At 44.3% G+C, this 10,137-nt stretch overlaps 1 protein-coding gene across 1 annotated transcript; it reads left to right on the forward strand.

The window, feature by feature from the left end:
• The first annotated feature begins 455 nt into the window (after window positions 1–455).
• Window positions 456–7,410, forward strand: LOC124009553 (exocyst complex component 3-like). Its single transcript, XM_046321444.1, has 13 exons — window positions 456–624; window positions 1,155–1,319; window positions 1,474–1,693; window positions 1,828–2,509; window positions 4,010–4,127; window positions 4,331–4,456; window positions 4,697–4,797; window positions 4,940–5,050; window positions 5,137–5,278; window positions 5,385–5,507; window positions 5,655–5,816; window positions 6,429–6,550; window positions 6,730–7,410. Exons 2-13 carry the CDS (start codon window positions 1,176–1,178, stop codon window positions 6,932–6,934), a joined length of 2,256 nt encoding a protein of 751 aa, XP_046177400.1. The 5' UTR covers window positions 456–624; window positions 1,155–1,175; the 3' UTR covers window positions 6,935–7,410.
• The last annotated feature ends 2,727 nt before the right edge of the window (window positions 7,411–10,137 follow it).

Raw genomic sequence — 10,137 nt, forward strand, 5'->3', positions numbered from 1 at the left:
AGTGAAACAATAAAAGATTTGTAGTAATACAGTGTAACAATGAATCGATACAACAGCCTGCTTGTTGCACTGAATGCTAAATTTTTCATTGAAGGATTACAGTCATACAAGTTTCGGATATCAATTCAATTCAATAGGCATCTAACATAGAATATTACACTATTTAGCACAATAATATCATAAACCAGATAATATTCTTATCAGTGTTAGAATAAACGAAATAGTATCTGTTTTATAATTTCACTGTGCCAAAAAAAATACAATTGTATGTTAGATGACTATTGAATTTAATTGATGATGGATGCCGGTCGAGAAAGCAATGCTATTTATTATGAGAATGTTGTCTGCATTTAGTGCTTAGTACAGTTGGGGAAATAAAAACAATTGTATGCGCCTACACATAGTAGCGATTGACTTGTATAAAAAGCAAAGGGATCATAAAATGAAGTATTGAGAAATTGCGTCGTTTGCCAAAAATTGCACACAGATGATCCTCTCGAGGACGCTGCAGTCAGCTGGGCGGCGCTCGGGAACTGTCAACCAGGAAAAGCAGTTGATAGTGTTGGAATTAATATCATATTAATCGAAAGACTTCTTACTTATTCAAACCGATTATTGGAGTTGGTAAGATATTGTGTTTATCCCGTGTACAAATGTTTATCCCGTGTTTTGTACACGGGATAGCGTTGTGTTTATCTAATGGCCCGTGTGTGTCCTTCCTCTCGTCGACCTCGGTAACGTTAGTTAGAAAGCTAACTTAGTTGTCTTGCTACATTTAGCTAGTTTGGCTGCTAGATGGCAACCCTACCATGATTGCAAATGGGCCGCTGCTTGCTAGGTAGTCAATAGTTACTGTACTCCAGTAAAATACATTTTATGAGACAGTTGTCTTCGCTTCCAGCTTGTAGTAGCTAGCTAACGTTTTGCTAACATTTTATAGCAATATTAAGTAGCAGTAGCCAAGGCTGCTAGCGTTAGCAAGCAGGCTAGCTAACTGTGGGTCTAGCTAACGTTACCCTGCTATGCAATGAGCACCCTCTCCACACACTGTTAGTACCAACGGATTAATAACGTCGTCGACCTATCAACAGGGCATTTTGGTCGTAATCACAACTTGTAAAATTCAGTTTCGTGAACATGTTGATCTTTGATAGACACAACTTGACGTCGTTGTCATGGAGGAGACGAACAGGGAGGCGGTTGCTACGGCCGTGCAGAGAGTGGCAGGGATGCTGCAGCGCTCAGACCAGTTGGACAAAGTGGAGCAGTATCGCCGGCGAGAGGCCCGCAAGAAAGCTTCAGTAGAAGCCCGACTGAAGGTAGAAGATGATGACTCTAAGAAGATATAATACATTCTGTACTGCCCTATTATTCATAAAGCCCTAACTATTGTCTGAATGAGAGCTGTATATTTATTGTAAGTACATGGCTCTGGCCTGAAGCACCTCACATGGTCTGTATCACTCTCCCCAGGCTGCCATCCAGTCCCAGTTGGATGGGGTCCGCACAGGGCTCAGTCAGCTCCACAATGCCCTTGGGGATGTAAAGGACATCCAGAACTCCCTGGCAGACGTTAGTAAGGACTGGAGGCAGAGTATCAACACTATTGAAAACCTCAAAGATGTAAAAGACGCCGTGGTCCAACACAGTCAGCTTGCCTCAGCCGTCGAGAACTTAAAGAATATCTTTTCAGGTACGCTACACAACTACATACCTCAGAGATGCCACTTAATTAGGAACTTATTGTTGTGTCGCTGTGCATTTGTGTAATTACTGACTGTATTGTTACAATATATTATTAATGTATATCATCACCTTCCTGTGCAGTGCCTGAGATAGTGGCAGACACCCAGGTTCTGATTGAGCAGGCTGAGCTGCTAGAGGCCCACCGTAAACTCATGGATCTGGAGTGTTCGCGGGACGACCTCATGTACGAGCAGTACCGAATGGACAGCAAAAACACTCACGACATGAACCTGATCCGCAACTACTTTGGCGAGGTGCAGGGCCTATCTGACGATCTGGCCAAGCAGCTGTGGATGGTGCTGCAGCGCGCCATGGGCACGGTGCGCCGCGACCCCACCATGCTGGTCTCAGTGGTGCGCATCATTGAGCGTGAGGAGAAGATTGACCGGCGCATGCTGGACCGCAAGAAGCAGACAGGCTTTATCCCCCCGGGCCGGCCCAAGAGCTGGAAAGAGAAGATGTTTGAAGTGCTGGAAGGCACAGTCACCACACGCATCGAGGGCAGCCAGTCGGTGACGCGCGAGGCAGACAAGATGTGGATGGTGAGGCTGCTAGAGATCACCAGGAAGTACGTACTGGACGACCTGATTGTGGTGAAGAACCTGATGGTGCAGTGCTTCCCACCACACTACAACACCTTTGACAGATTCTTTAAGCTCTACCACAATGCCGTGTCCATGCGAGTGCAGGAGCTGGCTGCAGAAGACCTGGAGGCCAATGAAATTGTGTCCCTCCTCACCTGGGTCCTCAACACATACAAAAGGTATCCTGTCTTGGCCCGTATTCACTGAGTTTCAAAGTAGGAGTGCTGATACAGGATCAGTTTAGCCTTTTAGATAATAGTGAATAAGATTATATTGACAGGGGGAGCCTGATCCTAGATCAGCACGCTTTTTGAATTCAGGTGATGCTCTGATCTTCCATCTCTGTGACTGCTGTCGCATCAGTGATAACTGGGCACCAGTCCAATCATAGCTGAGTGCAATATGCAGGAGTTTTAGCACATTTAGCTCTGTGCTGCTGCAACCAGTTTAGGCCGCTGAATATCTTTATAGACCTTGTTGTCATAGTTATACCGTTCATTCCATTGTAGGAATATCTTGTTTGAATTTACAGTGCGAAGAGTTGAACACTAAGGAGAGAGAGGAGGTATTCCCATTGTAAAAATGTTGGCCTGCACCATTTTAACCTCTCTCCTCATCTGTCTGTGGAGAGGTAACTTCTCTCGTGTGTGTGTGGAGAGGAAACTTATTTCACTCTCTGTCAAAATCATTGAAATGATATAGAGGGATATAGTCACGGAAATACTGTTGTACTCTCCTTATATGGGAAGGACTTGTAAGTGCTGCAAAGAGCAATTAACTCAATATTTAAAGCTAAAGTCCCCAGGCACACGAGGTAGGGCATGGCATGTGATTTAAGCAAAACTGGTGTGGATAATCCAAGGAATGCACATCGCATGCAACAACAGAATTGAACAGAGAAAGATTAATGAACAGCTTGGGGATGTAATGTATGCACATTCAAAACACAAAGAACTAGCCTTATATCCAATTATGACTTGATCATCAGCCTGCTGTGCATTAGGCTACCATGGAAACCACAACCACCGATTTGACTGATGCTGTTTAATTATAGATATTCACTCTGATTTTCTGTGAATTTGTGTGTGTTTCTGAGTACGTGTGTTTGTGTGACTGCTTGTGAGTAGCCTATATTTCTGGGTATCTGTGTATATCATTTATATTCAGGCATTGCCATATGTCAGGGATTGTCAACTAGATTCAGCCACGGGCCAATTTTTATATTTTTCTGGATGGTCGGGGGGACGGAACATAATTACAAGACATTTGTAGACTGCAATTTGTCCGCAAGAAGCCCAAACAGATATAATGTTTGATTTAAACATAGTCATTTCAAACCTTGCTTACATTTGTATACAATCACGTCTCTATTATGCATGCGAATACTCAGGAACAGATGTCTTAAATTAAAATCACTTGGAGCTGATTTCTTGGTGTTTTTACAGTCTTAAAATGTCAGACAATAAAAATTCCACATTGTTTTGCTCAAACTTGGGGGGGCAAATAAAACCGCCAGCTGCCAGTTAGGGAACCCTGCTGTATGTGCACGAGCATGTCATGGTGTAGCTGTCTGTCGGTCTGTTACGTTAAAACACATGCAACATATGAATTTCCACGAACAGTATAGTACAGTCAGGGTTCTCTTGCAATATTCCCACACCCCACTGTGTTTGTTCCAGTGAGGAGATGATGGGTCACCCAGAGCTGCTGACAGAGTATGACATCAACCTGATGGATCCTCTGCTGCCTCAGGAGGTGGTGGATGAGCTGCTCAGCAAATACCTGCAGACCTTCACTGTAAGTCCAGACAACACACTATGATTACAGTGACATACTCTACGACAGCTCTTGTCAGATATACAACCCAGTCTCCGCGTCTGTAAACCTGGATTTGCCATTCGAAGTCTTTACAAGGGAATCCGCCTTTAATGAAATGTTTCATGAATTGTTAAAGACAAAGTTAACAGGGCTCTGGCTGACCCTCTCTCACCCTTCAACAGTCCAACATCACTGGCTGGCTGCGCAAGGCTCTGGAGACAGACAAGAAGGACTGGTTTAAAGAGACAGAACCAGAGGCGGATCAAGATGGGTACTACCAGACCACCCTCCCTGCCATCGTCTTCCAGGTATAACCAGTATCCACCTCTCTGGGACATCACCCTGAGTCCAGTTGTGGGTTAGAGATTAAGTGGACTAGTTGCTACTATAGTAAGGTTACTATACCAGACAATGTGTATATAACAAAATTGGGATCTTAGAATTGGCTGAATAAATACTACAGTGAGTCACTAGTGTGTACTTTAAGTCTATTGGAAGAGGAGGGGGGGTGTCATCATCTGACATGTTTGTTCTTCTGTCCTCATCAGATGTTTGAGCAGAATCTCCAAGTGGCAGCCCAGATCAATGAGACATTCAAAGAGCAGGTCCTGAAGCTCTGTTTAAAACAGATGAATTCATTTCTCGTCAGGTAACAAGGGTTTCATAATGTTGTGTTAGTAATTGTGTAGTGTTTAGTTGTTTACATTGATGGCAGTAAAGGTGCGTTACAAAGCATTCCATCCCTGATATACTGTATTTGACATCTACAATTGTTTTGTATTTCTGTTCAGGTACAGGGAAGAGGCGATTGCCTACAAGGAGGACCACTTGAGAGACCGGCAGCTCCCTCAGTGCTACGTCCAATACATGATCGCCATTATAAACAACTGTCATACATTCAAGTGAGTCCCGTTGACATTTCTCTGTAAATATTTCAGTCTCTAACCTAATGTGGCTAATGTGTACCTAACCATACCTCTGCCCCTAGGGAGTCTATTAACAGTCTAAAGAAGAAATACTTTAAATCTACGGAGCCCACCCAGAATGACGCTGCCATAGAGAAGACCCTGAACGACGTGGCCAAAGATGGCTGCCAGTTTCTATTGGATGAAGTCTTCCTAGATTTGGAGGTCAGAACTTAGTCTAATATTTATAGACTGTCAGAATGTTTGCCATGAATCCGGTTATGTTGAATGTAGATTCTGTGGTAACATTCCATGGTTTTGATTTCTACAGCATCATCTCAATGAGTTGCTGACCAGGAAGTGGTTGACTGGGACCCATGCAGTGGACACCATCTGTGTGACAGTCGAGGATTACTTCAACGATTTCGCCAAGATCAAGAAGCCTTTCAATACGGTACATGGCGAAATCAATCAATTGATATCATCATATCAAATTAAAGGCTTGGCCAATTGATTGATTGATATGGAGAAATCCATACCGAGTGCAGTTTGGCATGTATATCCTGTGTATGTGACTGAGTGTGTTGTGTGATATGTTTAGGAGATGACCAGCGAGGCCCATCGCAGGGTGGTGGTGGAGTATATCAAGGCTGTGATGCAGAAACGGATCACCTTCAAGAACGCAGATGAGAGGAGGGAGGGAGCAGACAGGATGATTAAGGAGGCTGAGCAGTTCAAGTTCCTCTTCAGGAAACTCACTGCTGTGAGTGGTTTTATTTCAACTTGATACTGGAAGATTTTTTCCTCTTAAAGAAATCTGGATTAGAAACCACTGGCATCTTGATACCTTTTTTTAGTCAATTATAACCCTGGTCCTCCATGACCCCAACAGTACACGTGTGTCTTGTAACCCTGGACAAGCACACCTGATTCAACTAGTCAAATAATCATCAAGTACTCATTGAGCTGAATGAGGTGTGTTTGTCAAGGGCTACAAATAAACTGTAGGACCAGGTTTGGGAAACACTGAATTAGTCCTAAATTCCCTGACTCTTGATTTACTGTACGTTTCATTCCTTCAGTCATTTGATGTAATGAAGACTACTTCTCTGATCATTTCATCCACTGGGTAGCCTAGTGGTTAGAGCATTGGACTAGTAACCGAAAGGTTGCAAGTTCAAATCCCCGAGCTGACAAGGTACAAAATCTGTCATCTGCCCCTGAACAGGCAGTTAACCCACTGTTCCTAGGCCATCATTGAAAATAAGAATTTGTTCTTAACTGACTTGCCTAGTAAAATAATGGTAAAATAATGGTAAAATTAAAATAAATAAAAAATGTTATGCTTTAAGTTATTGTCTCTGTCTTCTTCCAGGGTGAGGAGACTGACCGGCTGTGTGATGCCATCGCTGCTATAGCCGAGGTGTTCAAACTCACAGACCCCACCCTGCTCTACCTGGAGGTCTCCACGCTGGTGTCCAAATACCCTGACATCAGGTCAGATCATACCTCACTGAACACACAGGCTAGATGGGTATCATGGTTTTCGATAGAACAATTTTGGCAGTAGAAGTTACTCCAGACGTATACAATGTTTCGTTACTACTATAGATTTTTTTATGATGGCCATTGCTATCATAGGTGTCTGATTGTGTCTGTCCTCTGTTGGCCCATAGGGAGGAGCACATCGTGGCCTTACTGGCGATGAGAGGGGATGCCAGCCGAGATATGAAGCAGATGATCATGGAGACACTGAACCAGAATAAGCCTACCTACTCAGGGATCACCCAGCCCATCTTCAAGGACATCACCGTCCCCACCGTGACCATGACCTCCATGTCCTCCTCTATGGCCGCCACTGCCAACAAACTGCTGAAATAAATAACCAGTCTGGAGAGATACACCTGGGTCGTATACATTCATGCACAACGTAGCAAAATGTTTTGCAACAGAAAATGAAAACAAGCATTCCTTGGACAAGTTCAGATAGTCCCTCCCTGTTTCAGTTGTTTTTTGTTTGGTGCCTAGAGATTACGACCCCGGCTCACAAGGCACGAAGAAAAGAGACTGCAGAAAATCACCCGAATCCAGATTTGTCACTTTTTGCACTTGTGAATCCGATTCCACTGACATCCAATGAAAGGCTTGGACTGTAGTCCTTAAGGATCTGTAAGGATATGATACTTGATGAAACAACCGTCGAACACTAACAAGCGGTTTTGTTACTGAAATGGGACTCACCACCCACCCACCCCTCCATGTACAATGAACAGAAATAGTTCCAGTAAGAAACTTTGTCTGTGCATGATGCTGAATGTCTGTTAGAACATCTATTAAATAAATCCTTTCCCCTGTCAGTCTGTTTTCCTAATTTACTCTTCTGTCTGGGAGAGGTGTTAACATGCTGAAACATGCCAAACTACTGTACAGTGCACTCACACATGGAAACCCTGAATTGGTTGGCTGAGCTCATTTGAGGCCTGCTGTGAAAAAGCTTCAGTTAAGACATTACTTTGCAGAAGCACCTGTCTGCCTGCCCTACTGCATCCTTCCTCACAACAATACGATCGAGATCTTCATTAATCTTGCTCCCTCTCTGCGTGTGACTGTTGCAGCATACTGCCTCTTGATTTAAGAGGTATGGGTACTCTCCTCTTTCCTGCCTGTGTAATATCTCTAAATGTTTAATCAGGCTGCACGCTATCTGTTGTGACTAACCGAGCAGCGGAAGGGGAAAGGCACAAACAGCCAGAGGGGACACATCACCCTGGGTAGGGTAGCACAGCCTAGTGGAAGGAGAGGGGAGAACCACAGTGACAGCTGCAGGGGAGGGGTGGGGCCAGTTTTTCAGTGGTGTTAGTAATCAATCAATCAAATTGATTTATATAGCCCTTCGTACATCAGCTAATATCTGAAAGTGCTGTACAGAAACCCAGGCTAAAACCCCAAACAGCAAGCAATGCACGGTGGCTAGGAAAAATTCCCTAGAAAGGCCAAATCTAGGAAGAAACCTAGAGAGGAACCAGGCTATGAGGGATGGCCCAGTCCTCCTCTGGCTGTGCCGGGTGGAGATTATAACAGAACATGGCCAAGATGTTCAAATGTTCATAAATGACCAGCATGGTCAAATAATAATAACCACAGGCAGAACAGTTGAAACTGGAGCAGCAGCACGGCCAGGTGGACGGGGGACAGCAATGAGTCATCATGCCAGGTAGTCCTGAGGCATGGTCCTAGGACTCTGGTCCTCTGAGAGAGAGCATACTTAAATTCACACAGGACACCGGATAAGACAGGAGAAGTACTCCAGATATAACAAACTGACCCTAGCCCCCCGACACAAACTACTGCAGCATAAATACTGGAGGCTGAGACCGGAGGGGTCAGGAGGCACTGTGGCCCCATCTGATGATACCCCCGGACAGAGCCAAACAGGAAGGATATAACCTCACCCACTTTGCCAAAGCACAGCTCCCACACCACTAGAGGGATATCTTCAACCACCAACTTACCATCCTGAGACCAGGCCGAGTATAGCCCACAAAGATCTCCGCCACGGCACAACCCAAGGGGGGGCACCAACCCAGACAGGAAGATCACATCAGTGACTCAACCCACTCAAGTGACACACCCCTCCTAGGGACGGCATGAAAGAGCACCAGTAAGCCAGTGATTCAGCCCCTGTAATAGGGTTAGAGGCAGAGAATCCCAGTGGAAAGAGGGGAACCGGCCAGGCAGAGACAGCAAAGGCGGTTCGTTGCTCCAGAGCCTTTCCGTTCACCTTCACACTCCTGGGCCAGACTACACTCAATCATATTACCCACTGAAAAGATGAGTCTTCAGTAAAGACTTAAAGGTTGAGACCGAGTTTGCGTCTCTGACATGGGTAGGCAGACCCTTCCATAAAAATGGAGCTCTATAGGAGAAAGCCCTGCCTCCAGCTGTTTGCTTAGAAATTCTAGGGACAATTAGGAGGCCTGCTTAATCCCATCAGAATGTTGCGTGACCATTCATAATTATGGGCTCTATCCCATTGGCTCTCTATGAGCTTAGAAACACCCACTCCAACCTGTGATTGGTATTAGTTTTGAAACGGGTAGTTTTGTGATATTGAGATTTAAGTGTCATTTGTATACTTCCATTAGAATTAAAATGAGGTTGTCCCAAACTTAACATGAAGTTTACAGTTGATACGGGATCAGGTATGATGGGGATACTAAACATGTCTTTCCGTTTTCTCCATATGCTTCAGTGTGGTCCAATGAGAGGGCTGCGTTTGCCATGCTGTGACTGAAAACAAGACCATGCAGGGCTGCAGCTGACTGGAGCACGCAAGCCTGTGCTCTTGCATGGCACACGCATCATCAACCCGAAACCCTGGATGACATACACCCCAGGTTCAAACGAGACTACTGGGCCGAACGTTGCAGATAGAAAGGCCATGAATAGAGCTGATGTGATTCTTTATTCTACATGTCAGAGGCATGTTTGATCTACATAGCCTATTTCTATCTGAATGTTCCATCCTGCTGAACGCGCCCCTGGCAGCTCTATCACGGAGTCATCAGTCACTCAACTGATCCACCACTCTTCTTTACACACAGCGCCAATGGCTGGCTACTAAAACCTTGCTTTGACTTGAGTATTCCAAGAAAATCTCCTAATGCTAACAGACTGTCTGGTCAATAGGGTTTCACTGGCTTCAGTCATGATCTAAATAGGCTACAACAGATGAATTTAAGTGACAGAGGAAGCATGCTCAATGCATTTGGTATGCAGAATACATTTTCAAATGGTTGGCAGGACGATTCTGTTTTCTGCTTGTTACATTGAATTGTTGTCAATGTAGTGAAATAAGTAATAGCCTTAGTTATATCTAGATGTCCCTGGCTTACACATTTTACTATGCTGATGAAATAATATTTCTTCCTCGACATTGACGATTTGACATAGTTCTATGCAATGTTGAAATACAGAAACCCCTCTTTCTGATCAGTATTTTCAACCTGGACTCAATATAAAAAAATGTAATAAAAACTTACTGCTCCTACTATAAATACTGTTCTCATCAAGTACAACATTGA

This window comes from Oncorhynchus gorbuscha, linkage group LG22, assembly GCF_021184085.1.
Source record: "Oncorhynchus gorbuscha isolate QuinsamMale2020 ecotype Even-year linkage group LG22, OgorEven_v1.0, whole genome shotgun sequence".
Taxonomy (NCBI): Eukaryota; Metazoa; Chordata; class Actinopteri; order Salmoniformes; family Salmonidae; genus Oncorhynchus; species Oncorhynchus gorbuscha.

Bases quoted from the DNA above. Each gene is read 5' to 3' on its own strand.
- LOC124009553 (XM_046321444.1), top strand. From the start codon at position 1,176: ATGGAGGAGACGAACAGGGAGGCGGTTGCTACGGCCGTGCAGAGAGTG. The intron at 1,694-1,827 runs GTACGCTACACA...CTTCCTGTGCAG, and splicing joins CTTAAAGAATATCTTTTCAG to TGCCTGAGATAGTGGCAGAC. The intron at 6,551-6,729 runs GTCAGATCATAC...GTTGGCCCATAG, and splicing joins TCCAAATACCCTGACATCAG to GGAGGAGCACATCGTGGCCT.